Source organism: Molothrus ater, chromosome 11 (genome assembly GCF_012460135.2).
Source record: "Molothrus ater isolate BHLD 08-10-18 breed brown headed cowbird chromosome 11, BPBGC_Mater_1.1, whole genome shotgun sequence".
Classification (NCBI taxonomy): Eukaryota; Metazoa; Chordata; class Aves; order Passeriformes; family Icteridae; genus Molothrus; species Molothrus ater.
Window position 1 is genome coordinate 8,379,375 of NC_050488.2, and position 24,813 is coordinate 8,404,187.

The window sequence follows — 24,813 nt, forward strand, 5'->3', positions numbered from 1 at the left end:
GAAGTATGTAAGAACATAGACACAAAGAAGTGGGTTAAAAAGCATAATTAAAGCTCTGAAACTGTAGCAGCCTGAGGACATCTCAGGCCAGGTCCTACTAAAAACAGACAAGCAACGGAAGAGGGAAGGTTCTCTTTTTCCCTTTTTACAACAGGAAATAACTCATTACAAAGATGCTTCCCCATAATAATTATTTAAAACCAGACATGAATCAGAAACTTCAGCAGCTAAATAAGACCTTAGAAAGTGCAAATCTCTGGTTAGTAGCGCTGGTCATTTTTCACCATCTCTAATGTCTGATTAGTGACTTTCAGCTGTAATTTTTACAATTTCAATACCAAGTCCAGGACTCCCATTTGTATCATATAGAAAATATAGCTTAAGTTGAAATTGCTGCATTCATTCCATTGTATGTAACAAAAAATGCTAAATAAAACATACATTTCAATACATAGGTTGCATATTTCAGTATGAACTGAAATGGTGATAGCATCACATCACTGTCTTGATATGCTTAATAGAGACACCTTACATATAGCTAATTTCTTTTTGATGCTGGATTGTAAGAATTACCAGTTTTATCCACAATTACAGCATCAGAAATATCTGACACCCAGTTTTTACAGGTTTTTTTACTTTTTTTTTTTAATAGCTAATAGCTGGCTACTTAGCACTGCATTTGAGATCAAGTGTTAAACTATATTTAGTCTTACTATCATGGGGTACATTACAGTAGAACATAAGGATTTGTTTAAAACATGTCACATGGAGAAAAATCCTTTTGGCTTGGGAGTTCAGACTGTTATAACAGAGATATTCACTATTCTTATTTGAGGTACTTAATAACCATTTTCACCTACCAAGCAAGCCAGATCCAGAATTACAAAAGTTCCAGTGTTAATATATATATATATTATTTTATATCTGCATTACCTACTTTTTCCATTTAAGATTTTTCAGGCTCAGTGAAGTTAAAGCATTTGTCTGAATAAAATTGTAGGATAAGTTCAAGACCAGATTATCACCAGTGAAAAAAGGCTTAGGTTGTGACACAGATCCTTCAAGAATCAAAAAACTCTGAAGAGAGAACAAATAGAAACAAATTTTAAAGGAGGAAAGGGCTCATGTACCAAGCCTGTGGTGCTTTCAGAAGCTGACTGCTAAAGGCAAAAGAAGCCACTCTCATTGAAAAGGTTTGTGTAAAAATACCATGCAAGAGACTTTGGATTCCTGAGAGCATAAGGAGGAAAAAGTGATACCATATCCAGCTATGACCCAAGTCCATCAAATTTTATAATATAAATTGTCAAGTCTTGCTGAGAATATGTGAAAAGTGTTATGAGAGTGCTGCCAAGATATTCAGTATTTTTTCAACTAAGTTGTTCAGGCAAATGCTTTTAGCTCCACTCACACATTGCCTTGCCTACCCTGTGCCCCTCCTGTATTAAGCTGCAGGGAAAAGTGGACTCTGCACTTCCACCCCCACAGGAATCTCCACTGGGCAAAACTGAGATTCAATCCACTTGCAATGACTGTCATGACCCATGTGCAAAACACAGACTCAAAAATCAGGTTAAAAATTAGGAGAATAAACCCAACGTTAAGACATGCAGAAATATTACTTTAGATATTTGTAATTAATCGAAAAGTATAAACAAAAAAGGTTTTTAGGACAGTATGGCCACTGAATGCTTTGTATTGACATAAATGGGATCTGAATAGCCACATTTAAAATCAGAGAGTAAAAGCTGTTGTACTACATTTTCTGAGAACTTTTAAGGAAAAAAAATAACCAGGCTGATTATAAAATTATTAGGACATGTATTCTTACCTGTCCAAAATAAACAAAGAACCTATGTACCATAAGTGCAACAAAAATAAAACTATAACTTGAGGGTCTCAGACTTCTCTTTTGCTCACAACTAGGTGCTTAAAGCTTGAACAAGACCAATATTATGACTAATGGTAAACAACATAAACTGAAGAGGTAAAAAAGCAGCAGAGTGATCAATGATGTCTGCAGTAGCCATGTGAATGGCTTCCTAACATGGATTCTACTCGCTGTGCAGTAATGCTGCACAATTCAGCTGCACAATAAATGTCTGTCTGAAGCAGATCTGTGTAAAGAACAGCAGCAATGCAATAACAACAGCAATAACAAGAGGAATAATAAAATTATGTGGTCCTGTAATAGTCACACCTTCGAAATTCAAGGCAATCAGAAAATTAAATTAGTATAGCATCAGAAACTGAAGCAACAGTGCTTAGGAACCAACCCTAGAGTTGCTGCTGCTCACAAGTGCTGCAGATAACCCTGTCTGTAGTAACACTGTGAAAAAACTGCATGACTTTTCTGCTCCCACGCTTGTTGGACATATAGAGAGCTTAAATGCAATTAAATAGTTAATTAATTCAAAGTGCTGCAGAAAAATATTTTGGGCTGCCAGAATAATCACAATCGCAACAACTTCTAGTAATATTCTTTTTCTCATACAGTAAAATAAACCCTTTCAATATCATAAAATACACAGTGCAATTAAGCTGAATTTATCTATTAGGGAAAATGCAACTTGGGGTATTTTGTTGTTCTTGAATGCTTGATGTCACCACCATAATATCAGAGTAGCAAGGTTGCTGAAGTATTTAACTGGAACAGTATATGTAATGCAACATGCTGCCTAAATTCCACTTTACTCTTTGCTGCTGAAAGATTTTTTAAATATTTACAAGGTAATTAGTAAGAATTAATTCTGTGTATTACATGCAAGAGAAAATATTGCTAGCTGTTAGTTTGCTGAGGAAGTGTGATTACACACATTTTTTAAATTCCTTGATGGTTTCTCACCCTTTTTGCTGCATTAGCAATATGCTGATGTGATGAAATATAGAGCAGTGAACTAAAAAACTCTGCCAAACACCAGCTTTGCCTCTGGCCAGAGTATTCTGTACACCTGCAGCCCTGAAAGAACTGGAAAGGTTTCTAATTTCATGTTTTGAGAAGAAAAATAAAATGCTCTCAAGGAGTTAGAAGACCTTGCATTTTGGCCAACTGCACTTACATTTTTGGCACTATATCCTACAAGTGAAAAGAGACAACTGGGACATTTTCTCTCAGTATCCATGTTCAGGATGAATCAGTAACATACCAGTGTCTTCTGCTCTTCCCAAAATCTCTTGAGATGTTCTAAAAATTGACTTTTTAGCTAATTATTTCATGAAGGATTGCATCACTGTACAAATTTATCTAAAAATACCTTCTCAGAATTCCCAAAAGGAATCTTGGCCAGGGTGATTATGCACATTATGTAATCACTCAGCCAAGCCCACATGGTAATTTTGTTTAATACTGTATTACTGAAAGGTTTATTTAAAGCCTACTACAAAGTTCTACAGCTCTCAAAATATAGCATTTGGTGTATGAATCAAAGGAATTCCAGTGGTTTTGTTTTGCTGGGAGTGTATTACTATGTTTCCCAATTATTTAAGCAGTAAACAATAAATATTTAACTGACAGATTGCAGCTGCTAAATTGTATTTAAATCATTACAATTAAATGTTTGTTTCGTGTGAGAAAATGTGTTTGCAACACAGAGGTCAGAATTATTACAACTAATTTTACAGCTGAATACACTGTGATACAAATAATTTTTCTAGGTTATCTAGGTTTTGACATCAAAACAATTCTCTTCTTCCAGCTTAAAAATAACAGAACTTTTACTTAAACTCACACAGTCACAAGCCATAAAAAAATGGCTCAACTCATTCATATAAATAACATTTTAATCTTTAAAATATGATATGCCCATCTGTAGCTTTATTAAAATAAATCATAAATATTCCCATTTCCTGACAAAGGCAGAATATTTCATTTCTCTAAGATGCCTCTAAGATGCAGTGGGAAAAATTGTGACAAATTATTTTAAAATCAATGTCTTAATAGGGGTTTACAATGTATTTGACATTCACAAAGGCCAGAAAATGTGGATATATATGAGAGGAATACAGATTTTATTTTTTTTTTATCATGGACCAGCATGTTATTTTGCCTCTCAAAGCAAAAATTCCTCTTACAATATAGAACAGGGATGAATTTGGGGCTTTATGTTAATGTTTAGCATTATTTACTGATTCATCTTCTAATATTTATAAATATTTCTCCTTTGATGATCACATTAGGCTGGAGAAGTTGGGCTTTTTTGAATTCTCTCTTTCAGCAGTGTAACAGCTGTGGAAATGGAGGATGGGACAAATAAGAGCAGAAGAAAACAAGCAGTGCTGCAGCTGAACATTGACTGCGGCTCTTGAGAATCAGGAACAGCTCGAGAGGGAGCATCTCCCAAGGAAAGAGAGGAACTGAAGCACACAGGGCAATCTGCCCCTGCCCAGCACAGTCAGAGCAAGCCTTTGTGCTGGATGCACATGAGAAACCTCTGGGGTAGGCAGGGGCTCTCCCCAGAGGGATTAAAGAAGTATGAGTGAAGTCTACAACCGCTATTATCAGATAATTCTTAAGTGTAATAAAGGGGTGACCTAGTTAAACCACATTCCTGTTCCTGGTGATTCTTTTTTTGTGGTGTCTGAGATAACAGGGAGATTATTTTGGCATCAATTTAATCTAGTTAAATAGCTTTACTGAAGATCTTTATCGCTATAAATAATGGAGGTATTTGAAGTATTTGGTTACAATTCTAACTGAAGTTCTCCAACACAATGCTTCTCTAGCAATCCTCTTCCTTTTCTCTGTCTGAAGAAACCTATCAATGTTTTGAACACTTTCCAGCAATAGCTTAAAGGTACAACAGCAAAAACAAAACAAGCACAACAACAAAACAGTGGCCCAGATCTCTGATGAACATTTTTTAAAAATCCTTGATATTTAAAGGTATCATGGAACATGGCAAAGGGGTGTATTCATTTAGTCTTCAGTAACCTAAGATGAAGGTAAAAAAGGGAGATGTCTAAAAAGAAAATAAGCACCCTCTCTGTTCCAAAGCAAACCAAAACAAAAATCCCCAAAATTATTTGGAACTCAACATCATCTGCTCTGGTGCAGCACAGTAGGATGATGTGATAAAAAGCATGAAGCATACCTGCCTATTTATCATACAGATTTTGATGAAAAGTATCCTGAGCAGCCGACTGACCTGGTGACAGTTGCATCATGGCCAGAACATATGTGATAATATCTGTTTCTAGAGGGTTTTTTAACTAAGTGCTTTTATTTAAACTTCAAATTACTTAGAGTGTTGGAGACACAGTGATGTTTACCCATTTGAGAATTATTTTATGGATAATCACAATTTCTGGATAACCTCTCAGAAAGCCCGAAGCCTTCTGAAAAGACAATTATTTTACAACAGATAAGCAAATAACTGAACAAGAGTAGGTTAAAATGAGTCAAGAGAATGGACAGATCTTCCTTTAGGCAAAGAGCATCTGCTGTCCTCTTTCACAGAATTAAGAAGGTTGGAAACTGTATGAAGAGGGAAAACAAAATGCATTGGCTGCATATAATGTGAGCCAAGTAAATGTGCAGCTAATTCTTAACTCCAGAGAAGCAATAAACACTTAAATGGAGCACATCCTACCTTGTGCAACTGCTGACACAGGTCAGACCTGGCTTGAACACTTCCAAAAGGACATCAGCATAAAACAGTACAAATGAAAATAGTGCCAGTTTTCTGTGGCCATGAAAGTATGAAAAGTAAAGTCTCCCCACCTGCTGTTTTAACTGATGTACTAATCTGTCCTTCTCTCGTTTTAGAGCCATTACTTCATCTTGAGTCTTCTTTTTCTTTGAAGCAGACAGCTCAAGCAAGGCAATATTTGCATCTTTTTCACTAATTGCAGCAAGCAAAGCTTCCTGTCTGATAAAATAAATAAAATTAAAATTGTTACATTCTCATTTAAAACAGAACATAAACTGCTATACCACACTATGTGAGATGCTTCTTTCAATCACTAGGAGAACAATCATCTACCTTCTGAACACTTTAAATAGCAAACACTGTCACATCCAACCAAATAATGAAATAAACTAATTAGCCAAAAATTTCTCTTTAAAGACTTCCCATTATTTGCTTCATCGACCATTGATCTCAGTCTATTTTACTACAATATGATATCTGGCAATAGTTCTGTGAAATGTCTTGCTTTTAAAAATCTTTGATTTTTTTTTTTGTAATTCACTTTCATGAATTCTAGAATACCTTACACAAATCTCTTTTGACTTATGCAGATCATAGAGATTGAATAAAAGAAAGCAAAGTGATAGAGATAAAACCAATTTTTTTATTATCCTGTTAACTTGGTACTCTAGGGTTCTCAGTGCAGGAATCTCTGGATGCCTTCCTCATATTACTTATATGTTTTCCTATGGATTTATTATTATTTGCTGTGTCAACACAAAAATATATTTCTAAAAGTAAAATTCTAGGGTTTTGATCTGATTGTTCATGAGAAATAATTTCCTTTGTAATCTTGACCTCTCCGTTTTAGAGAGCAAACAGAATCTTATAGCACTCAAATATGGGATAACACAGACACTCACAGGGGTACATCACAAATAGTTTGTGAGGAGATAAGACAGAGGCAATTTTTTACAACATGCAGTTGAAAGCACAGATCTTGCAGTGTCTTATACCCTAAAATGCTCATGCTCTGGCAAGGCCATAATCTGTCCTTTAATTTCATAAATAAAAGAAATATATTCACCTTCTGCAATGTATTCAGTGACAGACTATCACTTATCAGCCAAAAAAGAGCACATAATACCTAACAGCTTTTAGAAAAGAATATGTTATGGCCTGTGCCTTTTCCCAGAACTATATAAGATCAATCATTAAAAAATAAACATGGATAAATGAATCATAAATTAACCTTAGGCTCCAACTGCTAATAAATGTAAGAATACGGCTCATGAACTTCATACAGTCAAGGTGAGCTAAAAGTTTGGAATTCTCACAGTCCTTTGCTTGCCAGCAAAAATGTCAAGAAAGTTATTTCACTTTTATTTCAAAGTTCCTAATGTATTAATATAAATATTTATAGGACAATATTTCTGATGGAGTCAAAGAAAAACAACCCATTTATTTAAGGCAAAGTTATGTGACATGGATCAATTTTAGATAAACAGTTGCATTTTATTCATACACTTTAATAGTCTCATTTATTATTCTGTCTTGTTCATTCAAATCCCAGTTAAATGATGTTTAAAAGAGAATGCTGTAAGACTCCAACAGTCTTAATTTAAATTATAGTTATTAATTATTTTAAATAATCAATATCACACAAAAAATATGTATCTGAGTGCTGCATATCCATAATGCTAATTTGAAATGAAATATAGGTACATTGCTTTTCTATAAATCTCATAATAATGCATAAAAATTGCTGTGTAGTAATTTATAAAAGACTCTCAGTTTGTTTTGTGTTGTGCTCAAGTACCTATTCCATAACATTTTCATTAAAATATTAGATTTTTAATGCATCAAAATAGAAAGAAAAGGTGCTTTGCTACTCTATTCATTTCCTCTGAACTTGTAGAAAGCAAGTACTTTATTATAAAATCATGGAATGGTTTGGGAAGGACCTTAAAGCCCACCCAGTGCCACCCCTGCCATGGCAGGGACACCTTCCACTGTCCCAGGGTGCCCCAAGCCCCAAAGTTCAACCTGGCCTTGGACACTGCCAGGGATCCAAGGGCAGCCACAGCTGCTCTGAGCACCCTGTGCCAGGGCCTCACCTTCCCCACAGATGTCAGGCAGGACAACACAAGTTCCCTGGCAGAAATAAAGGTATCCTGTGACTTTAAAGCCAAAGAAAAGGAACAGCATATTGCATAGAGGCATAGAATATGTTCCTCCAAATTAAATAAGGCTCACTCCTCTGAGAGCGAGATTTCTGAGAGCATGCTGTCATAAAATTACTAAGAAAAGTTAGTTAGAAGTGTAACAATGTTCCAGTTATAACATCTCAATTAAACATTAATGCTACCATCACAAACCTACCTATTTTCATTGTGAGTGTGTTAAAGAAACCTACATCTTAGAATTTCCAAGGTTTCAGAATATATTTAGGTTCATTGTTAAGTTGTATAGGTTAACTCCATGCCAGCCAACCCCAATATAATGTCTGCCCTCTAACAGCAAATTCCACAGTAAATACTTGTCACCCATGAGGTTTTTAATGATATTTTTTTTCACATATATTACAACTGTAAAAAGCCAAAAATTGAATAAAAGGATTAAATTAAAGGTTGAAAAGGACATGAAGCTATACTGAAATTTTACTTCTTTGAAATTTAGATCATGTCACTGCCTCTAAATTGCCAGTAAAAACAGAAACCTGACTAGTGAGGAAGAAGAAGAGTAAGAATTACTGAATTATTTGCTATCATTTCAACATCTGATAATAGGATTCAGTCACATCCATATTTTCTGTACTGCCAGCCAAAATGATCACACATTCTTGTGACCTTAACTGCTCAGCTGTGCAACATTCTCCACTCCACTTTAAAGTAACAGATGAGGTGAAAGCTTTTATGGGAGAGGAGAGCCAGTCAACATGCTTTAAAAAATATGCACTCTGGATTCTGCAGCCCCAAACCCACAAAATTTTGCAGACCCTAGCACGTATTTTCTCAGCTGATGGGGATTTTCCTATCTTGGGAAAATGCTTGGGAAAATATGTAACCAAACACTTTATTCCAGGAAATAATGACTCATATCAAGCACTTCCAGGAAATGATGGTTCATAGTCATGTGAAATAGCTGCTGTCAAATGACACCACAAGTGGTCCACTGAGACACTCCAAGATTTGAATCAAACCCACAGCACATATATGTTTAAACTTCCCCCCCCTAAAATTATTGCCAACATATTTTTTAAATCTTTGTAGTTAATTTAAGTGGAGCTGGGAGGAGACGAGTGCGCGACACAAGGGTGGGGATTTCTGGGGACGTGCTTCCCCAGCCACATGGAATGATGAACACAGCAAAAGCAAACTCACACTGCCAGCATTCTTGGAGCCACCCAAAATATTATTATTATTATTATTATTATTATTATTATTATTATTATTATTATTATTATTATTATTATTATTATTATTATTATTATTATTATTATTATTATTACCAAATATTTGCCAGCCTCTGTTGAGAAGCTGCAAAGCCTCAGCTATCAGAAGAGAAAAGATGTTTCATCTAGGGCACAGTGCCACACAAAGTGCTGATGGCTCCCAGACTAGGGCTGGCTCACATAGCCTGCCAAGGGTGGGCACAACACCTGTCTGCACTGACACATTCCTGGATGTGGCAGCAGATTATCCATGTTTATTATCATGGATAATCTCAACAGCAATAGCCTCAAATGTAAGTGGCATTTGAGCAGGCATCCGGGTTAACAAGAGGTTGGCATAGCTGGTCTATCCTACCAAATGAAAGGTCAGTTGCTTTAATTCTTGTTAATTAACTACTTCTGTTCAGAGGGAAGACAGAGAAGCCCAAATATTTCATTATTATTATTCTTCAGAGCACAAAATAAAGATGCAGGTTGTGACAGAGCACCTGAGGAAAGCCATGTCCTCCTTTACTCCTGCATGGCCTAGGATCCAGCCCCCACTAAGTCCCTGGAAGACAGAGGTGGAAAAAGATCTTGCCCACACTTCTGAGGCCCTGGAAGTGAAGAGATCCAAGGACTTATGAAGCTGCCTCTCAGAACAGATCAGGATGTCTATGTTATCATATCCTATCGATTACATATTGCACTCTAGTTCACCCACATCTCTGAAAGTTGTTATGCTGTCATCATACTTCAAGTTTCCAATGGAAGAACAAAACCTCATGGGCAGAAGCAATTTATTTTAGCTATTCAGTGACCTTTCTAAAAAATTAACTTCACTGTTTTTGCAGCAAACACTTGAAATGAGATTATCTGGCCACTAGGAACAAGGTTAAGATGCCAGCAAAGTGGCTGACAATAATGATTTTCTCACCTCCAAACACAATGTAACTTCATTCAAAAATGTAAACTGGTGGCAAGGTCTTTACCTAAATCTCAGGTAAGTCATGCACTTCTACTTTGCTGCTAGAAAATGAAACTCATCATGAGTTTCAGTGCTAGAATTTTTGAAAATCAGGATGTGATTTGGCACCAAGAACAACATACATTCTGATACACTCTCAGCTAACATGCCTAAGAGTGTAAGCATAATTTATAATTCCTAATTATCTACTGTGTCAGGAAAAAAATGACTATCCAAACACAGTTCTACAAAGATGTTATCACTATTTGCAGCCAAAATGTCTCCTTATTGTTTAATAAATTATAGCAATAAAATACATTTTAAAATAATTTATAAGAGCAGTGGATTAAATGACATTCTTTAACAGTAATATTTATAAAGAGTAATCCCTTTTGTTATTAGTAGTTTTTCCTCTCTTTTTTTGGCAAACTAATCTGTTATACAAATAACAGGCTAGTATTTTTAACACCAAAAAAACCCACAAAACAAAGAGTCTAACTTTTCACAGTAAAAGTAAACCCTCAAATTAAAAAAGATATATTAAACCTAACAGCAAATGCTCCACATTGGTAACTATTCTGTGCAATTTTCTTTCACCTGCATGAAGTAACTCCTAGGATTCCCAACTTCTATCTTCCACTATAATATGCTGCTTATTGCAAGAAGAGGATGGAAAACTTTTCCCTGGAAAAGCAAAACTAATGAAATGAAATTCTCCTCCCTGGCAAAGGCAGACTGCAACAACCCACAGCAACCTCAGGCCAAGTCTCCTTTACCCAGAGCCAGTGAATACAACAGTCTAAATAAGCACACTCACAGCTAGGGGCTCTGGGCTGACAGTCCAAGAGCTTCCACTAAGAGGTACCAAGGAAATTTGCACAAAAATCTGATTATACCTAATGTCACTTCATATACAATACAAAAGAACAGAAGAAAGAAACACTATCACTCTGATGGTCAGGAATTTACACAAGTTGTGTTCTATCCGAAATTCCAGTTTGTATAATGTTTCCATTAACTAATGAGTAATGGACTAGGAAATCTATTTGTCACATTTCAATAAGGCTTCAGAATGGGGGGATTTTCATGTGCCATGAAGACAGGAATAAAATTGGTCTTTACAAACCAAAGATGCTGTCTAGAAGAGTAAGGAGAGACTCCGTATTGGTGATCTGTTGTGAATAAGGCAAGTATATTAAGAAGTAAAAACAAAAATAGATTGTAAGGCAGAAGTGAGTCTTTTCATCTACAGAAAAGGTCTTCGCTGAAATACTGAATCCAGTACTCTGAAAAATGTGGGAAAAGGCAGAGAAATGACTGATGAGAAAACACCAGGAAAAACTACAATAAATAGCCTTTGAGTGACAACATAGTAATGAGAACCTAAAATGCTATGTCAAATTGAAATAGAAATACTTTTTTCTATATTCATGGCACACAGAACAAGAAGAAATGTCCATAAATTGCAGAAGAAAGCAGCAAATTTTTTCCTCCTAATATCTAGCCAAGGTGTAACAATAATGGTCATTCCTCAGTGACAGTCAAATACAAAAAGTCCTTTCCTTGGAGGAATGATCAATTATTAGTCTGATAATAGAGATAGATTTCAAACAAACAGAAAGTATAAAATAATATAAATCTTTTAGTAAAGTCACTGGAAGTAGTGTCAAAGAAAAATCTGAATTTAAAAAAATACCTTACTTACGATTAGAGAAAGCAGGTGATAGCAAAGTAACTCAATTATAAATGTTATGTAACACCTGAAAAATGCAATCTTAGGGATCTCTAGCAATACACATACAGAGTTTGCATTTGTGAAAGCATCTGTCCTGGAGTGAAAAAATTACTTAATATGAAAAGGAAGTCTTAGCATAGTAGAAGGGAAGATAAGATAATGCAAGAAGAAATAAATCCATGAAAGTCTCTGTTGAATGCCAAACTGAAAAAGTATATTGTATACAGTATTTTATCAAACTTCAGTCTAAACAAATGTCAAATGGAATAATTTTTTTAACAAATATGGGCAACAACGGAGAAAAAAGGGTTGCTCACTAGCATATATTTAGTCAAGATTAACTAAGGATAAAAAAATGTACTAAGAACAGATTTAATAACCCTAAACTGTCATTCAGCTAGTAGGAGGTATTCAAGATACAGCTAATAAAACACAAAAAAATGGTTCTAACCACCCACAAAAAAATCTCAGTAGTATAAAACACTGAAGGATGACCACTAAGATAAATGCTTTCTTTTGAGAGCTGCCTTGCAGTTAACCTTCTTAAAGAGTCTCCCAGAAACCTCTAATCATAATACATTGCATTGCCACTTATCACAGTCAATTTAGAAGTGAGTTCTGTAAACACTCCTGCCTTACTCCCCACCTCTGTTAGTCTAAGAATAATTTTTTGAGCTTTAATAAAAGAACCCATGACAACTTTTTGGGAGGTGGGGTGAGTTCTTAGAAACAGTCCAACTGTAATCTAGCAGAATTCCAAGATTAAGATTTATAGAAATGAGACCTTCTAATGAGAACTTTTACTGCCTTTACTACTTAAGCTGTTCTCCACAAAATACAGAAATGCAATTTAAAAACTCACTATTAAAGCTAAATCAAGTCAGAAATGTTTGAACTAATGATATACAGTACAATACTCAGCCAGCTTCTTACATGCTAATCATGCTGAAGGACAAAAAAAAAACCCAGTTCAATCAACTTTTTCACTTTAATTATTGTTTTCTTTCCCTTGTGACCCCCGGTATTCAACCTTAAGTTCAGTAGGAGGTGACTAGAGATAGACGGTGATGAGAGATCCTGTTTGAAACAGCTTCTCTCTGTCACTCCCAAAGCAAATAAATGGTTTGTTAAAACATGCTGTTAATCCATTATGGATGTGCATGCATCTTAGAAAATAAACTTCACAATATTATTGGTATTTTAAAGCTTTTTCTGACAGAAAATTTATCTCTCCAGTTGCTTGACAAAAGCACATTTATGGATTACTCCTTTTAAATGAACAATTATCTTGCACTGTATTCAAGAACAAACCCCTTTGAAATACTTTCAGAAGACAAAGACAGCATGAACTTGCATTTTGGGTTGTCCTGGCTCCCTTAACAGCAAACACAGACAACTATTGATGCTCCACAGCCCAAACACACCAAGAAAGGGCTACTCCATTAAATGTGGGACAGAAAATGGGGGACCTGCTCTTACAGACCCATTCCACACTCCAACCCACCAAACACTTCCTCACATGATCCAAGTATCAAATCTTGAATTTTCCATCTGATCAAGTCTTCTGCTGGAAGCAGATGTGAGCAATAAGTATCAGTGCTTACACTATGTGAGATGGACAACAAATAGCCTCCATATGACGCCTGTATTCATCCTATATTAGATGTAGATTAGACTAAAATCAGGAAGAAAAGGGAAGATTCATCTGTTCCTAATATGAAATTTCAGAGTAAAAGGAAAAAAGCAAAAAGATGACCTGATTCTGAATAACCTCAAGGAGTTTGTTGACAAAGCAGCTTCCTTATCCATCTGTCCTTCTCCTCCATTCTACATCCCCAGAGCCACAGTTCATTACTCCCATAATCATACCTCTACTTACATCTCCCACATTGCCTTTAAATTGGCAATTTCAAATTATTATCACTTTTCTCCTCCTTAACGGCAACTTGAAATGTGCATATAGGTCCTTTGTTAAGAAAACAAAACTAATCCAGATTTTAAAAGGCAAAGAAGGAACTTCATGCCCATCTTTTGGGACTAGTTTTCAAGAAAGAAGTTGGGCACTCAACTGCCCTTTAAATTCTTGGAACTTTTTCAAGCCCTATAACACTGTACTCCTGATGTCTCCATAACTTACATTTTAGAAATGATAAGTAAAACAGATAAGTAAAGAACAGATAAGTTAAACAGATGGCCTAGAAAAGACATTGTGAAAGCAATTACATCAGAGTTTCACAGACCATGCTTCCTTAACTACTGCATTATCAATTCATTCAAACAGGTAGCTCACACAGAAGCAGATGTAACAACCTTCAGATTGTGTGAGAAATACAGAGGAAAAAAATAATTCACAGTCCTGTAAAGCATAGCAGAAGAAATGAGATGACAATTATTCCTGAGTTCTGCAGCTTTTTACTGGAACTGACTCCTGCTGCTCATTTGGCTTTGTTTGATTCTCCGCAGGAATGACACCAACACTTGGATGAAATCCCTCTGCCTGCTCTGTGCCACAGCCCAAAGAAATGCAAAAATGGGGATTGCAGGGAAGAGCAATGGGGTCTGAGCACATGGGATTGTGTTACAGCACAACATGGCACTGCACAGGGTCCACCTAAGTTAAACAGGAAAACAAAGCTACAGGTAATCTGTCATTGTCAGCCCCCTCATCCTTCAACACTGCTTTTTTTGTTTATAGAAGACAAAGATAAAAGTGCTTTGGAGGAGGAATGGTTTGATCTTTAGAATATAGTTCTTGGTAATGTTTTTGAACTGCCAAATAAAGGTTTAAGCAGGGAAAAATGTTACTATTAAGAGCTATTATGGTTTTAATGAATTTGCAGAGAATTCAAAATATTTGAGTCAAAGACATATAAAACTGTGATGCAGAAATGTGATATTAAAAAAAAAACAACCTTTGTTTTTTAATTGTAATCTGTCCTTAATATTGAGTTGAAAACACATTCCAAATAACCATTTGTTACAAAGTAGATGGTTATATTAAAGAATCAGTGGGGCTTTTTTCAGCTTTTAATAGATGTTGATCAAGAAAGTTATCCATACAAACGCAAAATACACAAAACTCCATTTCCTTCCTTTCCACTGGAAATTAAACAAAAATATTAATTTGGTTTTAAAAGAAGTCTTCCTTCTTAAGGTCTTCTTTCTAATTTTCACAATTCTACAAAGAACTGCCCTATGAACAACAAACATAAAACTCACAAAATCCAATGTAGATCACATTGAACTTGAAAATATGTCACAAACTGGCTCCATTTTGGAACAAAATATAGAAATCAGTATGAATATATTAGAACTAATGCCTTGAGTTTTACAGTGCATTAGAAGGCAATTTTGATAAATAAAACTGCCTGGGGACCTAGAGAACTAACAGAATGCACTCTTTTGGCAGTGCCTGATTCATATTTGATAACTGATCTCAGGGCACAGCTGAAATGCTCACTCACTAAACAGGGCATCAGACCAATGTAAACCAGCGCCATGTAAATCCCACCACTCACACACAAATACATGTCACAGTGCACTCTGTATGTGAACCTGAAACCAAGAAACCCCTCAGATGCTTGAACAAACACACCTGACACACACCCCCAAGAAGGCTGATATTTTCCTATTTTAACTATTTAAATTTAGATCTGTAAAGTCGGAAACATCATAACCTTTATTAACATGATGACCTCCATCACTTATTTCTACAAGTATGTGTGTTAAAAGTTACATAGCTTAATTTGATTGATACAGAAAATTCTACCAATTATTACAACTCAACATTTTTATTTTGTAAAATTATGTTTCTGTTAAACTTGCCTGGTTGATAAGGTATTGCTGGGCACAGAAGAAACTTTAACATATCATTTCTGACAATTACATTATATCTGAAACTACTGGAACAAGCCACAGAAAACAAGTATTAACATCAATAATTATTGGAGCTAATATTAAAAAAAGTAAACAACTGGATAAAGAAGATAAGTTATTTTTATTTCTTCTCTAACTAGCAGGCCACAATTTCTTTAGGTGCACGATGTCTAAAGACCTAATTGCCTAAAAAGGTTGTATCAGAGAATATTTATTCAAACCCTGCCCCATTACCTTATCTCAGTGAAAAAAAAACCCCAAATTTAATTTTTAATAAAACACTGCACACCCAAAATACAGCATATGAAATGAATAACTATAAAATAGAAAAGTATTAGTAAAGACAATGAAAGCCTGGATTAGGAACAAGATATTTTATTTATAAGGAGAGAGGAAATTAGGCAACAGCAGACAAATATTTCTCTAATTAGTATCTTAAAAGATTGAGAATGAAAGAGATAGGATACCACATGATGTTATTTAATTATATGACTTCCCTGCTAATGGAGCTGTTCACAAGCATTGCCAGAAGCATGAAGACCTCACATGATTCAACTTTGCATAAAGAAGTTTCCTCATTGATCTTCTTTGGTGGGTTAACTGTTTGAAAATCTGTTTCTGACTAAGGAGATATTTTAGAAAATGCATATGTAGAGTCTTGGAGCCCTAAAACAACCCACCCTGGCTCACAGTGAAGACACTCTGTGCTGGCTTTCTCAAAGCAGACTAAAGAGGTATAAACCATGTCTGATCAGGTTTAGAGCCACAGGATGGATGTGGGAATGGCATTAAGGAGTCAGCACAGTAGAAATAACAGAACTGAGATATCTTAAGTTCCATAAAGAATTGTAGGATGTTTATTCTTCATAAAAAACTTCTTACTAAACTAACACATGAAGCCCCTGTTGATTTCAGTAACATTTCTGACAGTCTTTAGCAAAACTTCTTAACCTGAAGGACCTTTATTCCAGGAAAAAAGGCTTTGCTTTTGTGCTAAGATCAAGTTGGTTCAAATTCTACTACAAAAATGGATAATAAAATCACTTAATCCATAAACTACACTAGTTACTGAAAATCAGTCCTAGATTATACCTTTGAAATTATTAAAATCAGTGAACTAGAATTAAAAAACTATATGGCTCAATGTTTGTTGGTTGGTCAATCAAACTGGTGGTTTTTTCTTGTCAACATTTTATCTATCATCTCTCTCCATTGTTAGAACACTTCCTTCTCAAGCTATCAGCCAGGTATGTGTCAGAAACTGGCTGGTCTACTTGGGGTATTCTCTTTATATGTTAAAATAACCAAGGCGAATCTTCCTGGGAGGGTATTGAGACTGTTCCAGAAGCAGCTACCAAACACAGGTCAGATAGCAAAATCAGGTTTCCCCAGGGATAGTCCTACAAGAGGTATGTTTGCAAGAACATTTGAATTAATAAAAAATGCTGAATTTCTACAGTGGCTATGGTACAAAAATCTAGGAATTCCTTCCAAAACATAAGACATGGACTGTCCATCTAACAAAAATCAATAGTGCTTTTGAAAAGAAAACCAAATTCAGCAATTAAAAAAAAAAGAAACCCAAAAAACCGTCTTTAGAAACTTTAGAATCAAAAAGAGGACATGTTCTGGAAGCTTGGTATGCCCATGATTAATTTTTTTTTTAACTATGTACAAATTTGCACTTACTGCAACCATGGATAAGCTCTAGAATCCATGACCAAAAAAAAAATATATATTTCTGAGCAAGATTTTGAACATTACCTGAATCAACAGCACATCTGGAAAGAATTGTGGCAGAATCAGCCTAAGAAGCAGTTGCTATGGAAAATGCAGGCTGAAATTGCTATCCGGGTGGCCTTGTGACTCACACAAATAATGTGATCCATTTTCAGATGAGCTGTCACTAGAAGGAGGAATGCTAATAGAAGTGCCATTGCCATGAGAAATAAAACAGCAGCTGTTAATTTCTGCAATGAGCCCAGATTCAGTACAGGTGGGAGGAAATAATGGCACCTCAGCTGCTCAAAGCAGCCAGAAGTAACCAAATCAAAGCCTAGGTACAATGGTAGGTGTAGGATTTTTTCCTGCTGCACCAGAGGGATTCTCCTTAGTCACTACAACTCAATTCTGCAGGTACCTCTGCTGCTGAATGTGCACTCCACTACAACAGAAAATGCATACGCTCAGAATATAAAATGATGTGAAATATTCTAGACATTACTTTAAAGCATATGAGAACCATGCTAGCTGGCTCCAACAATTCTTCCCCAAATAAGAAAGTAACATAAAAACCTGCCAAAAAGACAATGAAAGAGAGAATGCAGCATTATCCTTTCTGGACTGGAAAATTAACCAAAAAACCAAAAATTTACATCAGGATTCCAAAAAAAAAAAAAAGAGGAAAGCATTCAGGTTATTATTGTATTCATTACAAAACCCTGTGATTTAACAACAGAAAACAAAGTTATAGTTAACAAAGAACTGAGGTATTTTTAAATCTAGGAAACACTATGTAAAATAAAAATATTTAAAACATTTAAACTATATTCAAGTATTAAAAACTTGGCAAAAACCTAGTTGGTTTGTTTCTTCTATTCATTTTAAAGCTACCTTTTGAACACTGCCCATGGTTCTACAGTTGACTTCAGCTTATCCTTAAGGCAGAGATTGGAAATATACAGAGTACAAAGGAACAAAGTATGTTTCTCCCCAAATTACTTCCATGCTTCTGAACATTAGTGGAAGTTACTCTGTAATGAACAATTACTAACAGCTACAATTGTTTGGGAGGAACAGAGTCCATATGATGTTTATAAAGGCTGACATATTCAGTTCACATTCACAGGAAGCAGAGTAGCTTGAAGCAAGAGAGCTGAGCAAGGAACTCATCACATCAGTGCTGACTACCTAAGTGAAAAGCAAATCAGCAAAGTGTATGGGAACACAGCTTCACGTGTCTTGACAATACCTCCAAATATGTGTTCTAAGAAAACACTGTTTCAGACACTCATATAATACAGAAAATTATTTTTATTTCTCTGTAATCACTACAGTGAATAAGGGACATGCAGAATATAATAAAAGGAGGAACTGCTAATAGGTATTTCCTCAATAGCTATTTTTTCAACAGGTAGAATAACTCTTACTGGTTATAATCAAATGCTGGTGTTAGCCTGTGAAATTTTTGATGGATCTGGAGTACTAAATAGAGAATAATTTTTTAGTTCTTTCCATTTGCCTGTAAGCAATGTCACTAGTTGCCAACCCTTTGCATCTGAAAATCTCTTAAGGAGCAATGTCCCACTGAGTGATCCAACGATGCCCTGCCTGTTCACAGCCCCTGCTGCACCCACCTCTCTTCTGTCTTAGCAGGTCCTGCTGCCTCTTCCACTTCATCTCAGTCCCAACAGCTCCTCTGCTCCCTGCAGCTGTGCCAGCACTGTCCCTTGGCCAGGAACGTGGCTGGCTTGGAATCTCTGCCCCATGCACCCCAACAGCCCCAGCTCCAGCCAGCTGATATACAGACAATTGGTGGACAAACTGCATAAAACTAAAACCTACCTGGCAGAACTTATCAGAGCAGTTTACTCTCTGTAGAGCCTCATCATTAAGTTTGTGTCATTATCTGGTAACTAAACCAGCAGTCATAATGCAGTAAAATGAATATATCAGAGCACGATCAAAATCTGCTGAAAACAATACCCAGAGTTTAAGAGTGTATTTAAAAATGATCAAGTCTTGAACTGAGAGATGGACAGAACCACAACTGTCTCCCCAACTCCTTTCCAGAAATACCTTAAATTCCTCCAAGAACACAAGCATATGTTTTGATTGTGGAGAGAGGCCTTAGCTTTTCAAGTAACAGAACAGACTCAGGAACTATTTCCAAGTCCACAAAAAAATGATTACTGACAATGACTATGCCCCTCACTGGCAATTTGCTAAAGATCTTGATAAAAGTTAAAAAAATGTGGCATTCATTTTCTTAAGATCGATCTAATACAAATCACCTTAAATTAATATATTCCAGCACTGAAACCCCAGCTGCTGCAGGAGAGGAGAGAAGCTACCAAAACAAAAAAGAGCATTTCCCAACATTTAATGACTCACAGATCAATATTCAATTGTCACCTTCAAGGTGATCTACTGTTCTTTAATATACAATTACAAACCCACCAATCTGAAACTGTTTCATAATGTACATAGCAAAATATGTGCCTACATATTCTTAAAAAAAACCTGTAACTTCAGCCTAATTGATTAAAGAAAAATTAAGTTATTGAAAAATATTCAATATATCCCACAGATCCTTTTTGCACAGAAACTGAATGGTGAGAAATCTACAAAGGGCTATAAAACTCTTGGACTGAGTTTATTGTTGTTTATTCCAATCAGGTAAGACCACAGTTCAGAAAATCCTAATCAAGAAAATATTTTAAGCAAATCTCATTAGTCATAGGCTGTGTCAGTGTCCAGCACAAAGTCACTGCCTCCAGGTATGTGTGATTGTATCCCAATAATGAACAAAATCATCTCTCTCAGGAGCCAGACCAGCTCACCTGAGCAGAACGTCCACACTGAAACGGAACAGGAGAGCTTGCTGGCAGGTTTTAGAGCAACAGGTAACACTCAAACCCACTCATACATGAGAAACACAAGTCCTTTGCTCCTTGCTTGATCTATCAGTGGCCCATGGACCTGTGAAAATGCTCTCCTGCACCTTCATGAACCCTAATGTTCAGTAATGCACAAGCTACTCTAGTACTGCAGAACTTGAAGTAAGGATTAAGTTTCATGTTGCTCCTGCCAGGAATCCCCAGAAAAAATTAGCAGAACGTGTCTTCTGAGTATAATAAAATAGAGATATTGAGAATTCCAGGCATGGGGTTTTTTTCCTATTCAATACAGACAAGCAATAGTATAGCTTACTAAACCACAGCAACCCTCCAGAGTAAAAACATCCAGCTGCTAGATTTGGTCCAAGTCTAACTCTGAAAAGGGACCCCAAGGACTCTAGTCCTCATAAGGTCACCATGTGGTATCAATTGGCCTAAAGTGCCTTTCCAAGCACCTTTTTTTGTCAAAGATTCCTGGTTCCCCATGCTCCATGCAGCCTGCACAGCTGGGGCACATTATTCTTCAGCTCATCCAGACTGGAGGCCTGGTTTTAACAAGGTCACAGGATCAGAGGGCACAGCAACTCTCTCCTATCTCATATATTCTAGAGTTTCCTTCCTGTGGAATTTAAATGTAAAGGTGAATTTATGGGATTACTTGCAGATCTCCTCCTGCCATCCTTCAGAGAATCTCCATTCACAGACTTTCAGCACTGTCCATCAACAAGAGATGCTCTTGGAGGAGTCCAAAGCTCTGTTTTAAGAAAACATGAATTGCCAGGTGCCAAGGAAATGCCCACATGTGTCCAATTCATCCCAGTTCTGGCTTTGTCCTTCCCTTGCAGACTCTCCATAGAAGGTGCCCCTCATGTGAAACTGGGAATTAGCAGTGTGTCCAGATCCTCTCCTACCAAGAGGTTCTCACTCTGGACAAGGTCAGTTTAAATGAAAAACACAGCCAGCCTATGGAGGACATCCGAGTGCATAAAGCCTAGGGACAGTGGAGATTTTGGCAATACAACAGCAGAGGTGCCAGGGTCAGAGCTTAACTGTGAATCAAAGCAGCCCTAAGTCAAGCAGCTGCTTCAGATTAGCATCACCATGGGCATTATGTTATTTCAGAGTCTTTCCCTGATTTCTTTTGCATGGTGGGATGACATGGGCCTAAATGATACACTTGAATAACCAGAACATCTCTATTATATTCATCAGGAAAAAGTGAACCCTATATTTAAAGGAAGAAATCCTTAGCTGTCCCAGCTACTAATGATATTTGTTTAAAAATTAAATGTATTGCACATAGAACAAACAGGTGTTTTCAGTGAACCTCTCAGTAGTTTTACTTTCCAAATACCATTTCCATTGTAGTCCCACTAGCAAATGTTTACACACCATATCTCAATCCAGAAAAACAACAGAGATTACAAAGAATTTCTGAAACATGGCTGCTGTTCTCTCCCAGTGTAGATTAGGCCAAACTTTCTGTATAAACTTGGTGTTACTCAGTTTTATTTCTTTTTAATTTTCTAAAAATTTTGAATCTGAGGAAGATTAAGTAATAATATTTATAGGCATTATAAAATATGCAAATCCACATAAATTTAAAATGAGTGTGTAGGCTCTGATGACAATTATATTGAAAGAGTTAATTACAGCCGAAACCAAGGACTTCTGTAAGCTGCAAATTTACAGTTCCTTAGAAATGATGAGACTTACAACTGCAGTAGTGAAAATATTATTGCTTCTGTAAACTCCAAGCTCAAGTATAAAGTAGATATGTAATCTTCAACTCCCTAAACACTCCAATTTGGCCACTAAAGATGCTGTTTTACATTTCCAAACATTTTCCCCTGTCACTACTTTTTATACTTCAGTTCTCAGGTTGTAAGTATTTGTTACTTGCAAAGCAACTCCTTTTGAACGCAGAATCATGGGAGGCATTTGTTACTAACTGCTAATGCAGCCTGCCAAACAAAAACTCCCTGCTGGTGACATGACCACCTAGTGACCTCTAAAAATGTTTTAACAATGTGAAAAATATCTCCCTCTTGTAGGAAACAGCAATTTTTTAAATTAAATGTACATTGAATGTTCGCTTACATACAGATAAATGGTATTCAGAGTCACCTTCTCTGTTTCCAATTTCAATCTTTTGAAACCCAGCCCAAACCTAAATAAATAAACGTTGATACTAAGAGGAAACTAAGAGCTCAAGAGCCTTGTGATTTCACAAACAGCTTTTTTCCATTTTCTAAAATCTAAACTTCGAGCCAGACATAGAACAGGTAATGAAAAGAAACAAGTTTGGCAGCTCCTATGTGGGTCTAAGCTGAAAATATGTCAGGCAAAAATAAGTGGCTATAATTTGGCAGATTTAAAGTCTTTAAAAGTTTGCAGCTTGCTGAACTGATTTTTTTTTTAGTATGTAAAATTTGCAAATTGAAACAGTATAACTGTGTTGAAAAGTGACTGTTACACAATGCCACCATAATCAAGATTTTAAACATCACTTTACCACTACCTATTCCTCACACAATAGCATCACAAAGATTAAAAACAAATTAGGATATCCACTAAAATGATAATGAACACCTAATGTTTAAATATGCTATATTTCTTTAATATTCATTGAAGGTGTTTTTTCAAGTTACCAGGACACTGACAACTTTCAAGTACTTTTTAGATAGTTATGTGACCAAAGTCACAGCTCCTTCCAGGGCTTTGCCACAACTGCACCCAACTTCAAGGGTGACATAGAAATTCAAACCCTGTTTAAAAAAAATTGTTCACCTTCTCCTATATTAAGAATGAAAAGTCAGAAAAGCTGAGGCACTAGAGCTGAACAGCTGAAATACTGTTAATAATACCTCAAATAATCCAGAGGAACTTCCCACAGATTTTGAGCACATGGAGTAAAGTCCCTGTTACAACAACAAGTTCCATCAGTGCACAAGGGCATCCATTTCCTGATGTGTGGCTTTCAAGAACTTGATACTGCACTAATTAGCAGTAACACCCATAAAGCATGGATAATTTGAATGCAGTCAGGAAGGACACTCTTTCTAGTACGCTAAGAGAACTTTTTATCTAGATAAAATTCTCATTCTGCATATAACATAATCAGCAACATAGACAAGTTTTACATGAAGCTAAAGTGTGTAGCTACTAACAGCTTTTAGGGGAAGAACTCCTATAAAGAGTTACTAAAACTTTTACTCCTAAACCTTATTCATAAGCTACAGTGTATGTCAGCTTGATTCTCCCTCTGTTCCAAAGGAAAAAGTGTAATTTACTCTTCTAGAATTGCAGGAACTGCCAAAAAGTAAAAGGATATGTTTCAGGTTCTGAGTACTAGCACAGAATGCTCATCACTAGAATAAGACCCAAGGCACTGAATTATTTCTCATCTTTCACCCTGACCAAATGCTGCTGTTATTTGGGAAGCCTTACACTGGTTCCACATGTGCCTGGCAGTGATCTGGAACAAGGTATTCTCCATTCACAAGCTCTCTCAGCCAATATTCACTAACAGACATCTGATATAGACAGCAAGATAACTGCACCTCATCTCCTGCAAATCTGATGCAAGACACACATGTGAAAAAAATCATAAACTAATTAAAAAAAGAAAGATAATCTTTGTATTTCATTACTTTTGCACCAATACAGAATTTTCTGATGTATGTGAAGTGATGCCCTTTTGAACCTCACACAAGAACACATTCCCAGAGCTAATTCTCACTTGTAATTTTGGTTAAAAACCTGTTATTGCTTTTGTAGGCAATGTACAGAGGTTTCCATAATGTTCCTGGAATCAGATCTCCAGCTGGTACACATTTTGCAAATTTCACTAAAAACAGAGGGAATGTCCTAGTTCAAACTTATTGATCCAGTACTTAAACCTTGCACTGAGTCAAACTACCTTACACTAAAATTATAAACATGTTATGATGATTGTTGGGATTGTATTTATTGATGCAAAATTATAAAAATAAAGCATATTTGGATGGTTTTGTGTACTTACTAATATGTTTTATGCTTTTTTTTTCTGCAGTGTTTCTTTATGGGTTTCATAACAAACTGGGGGCAAGACATGTCTCAAATTCCATCTCCAAGTAACAGATTACTGACTCTCTGCTTAATACATTATATGGTTTTATTCAGCCTGCTACAACTACTGCACAGGAAGAGCTACTCAAAGTTTTCTTTCTTCTTTTTTCTTTTTTTTTTTTCCACAACAGTGGGAGACATGCCAGCTGGGACATTTTAAGTCTCTTTCATTAAAAAAAGGTTAAGGTCAAAATAAGTATGATAAACATGGTAGTTCATCTTCTCAAAACTCAAGATGAAAGACTAAACAGAAGAGAATATTTTAACCTCACTAACTGTAAAACGTATTTTTTTTTCCTTAATGCATAATTAGAAGGAAAAAAACTTATTTTTTGCTGTGAACTTTTGTCTTTAAATGTATTCAGTAGTTAATTTAACAACTATATAACTATTATATTTATTATGAGTTTTCAATTATCTAGATGACTGACATTTTCAAGTTTTAT

General features: G+C 35.9%; 1 protein-coding gene across 13 annotated transcripts in view; it reads right to left on the minus strand.

Moving 5' to 3' along the window:
* Window positions 1-24,813, minus strand: part of ERC2 (ELKS/RAB6-interacting/CAST family member 2) — a 407,210-nt gene that overhangs the window by 129,511 nt on the left and 252,886 nt on the right. For all 13 annotated transcript variants that reach the window (XR_004981048.2, XR_004981047.2, XR_004981046.2 and 10 more), the window contains one exon: window positions 5,720-5,867. Coding sequence is in view for 1 of the 13 variants with exons in the window: in XM_036390910.2 (XP_036246803.1) it covers window positions 5,720-5,867 (148 nt within the window). In the remaining 12 variants the exon portion in view is untranslated. The remainder of the gene's footprint in view (window positions 1-5,719; window positions 5,868-24,813) is intronic.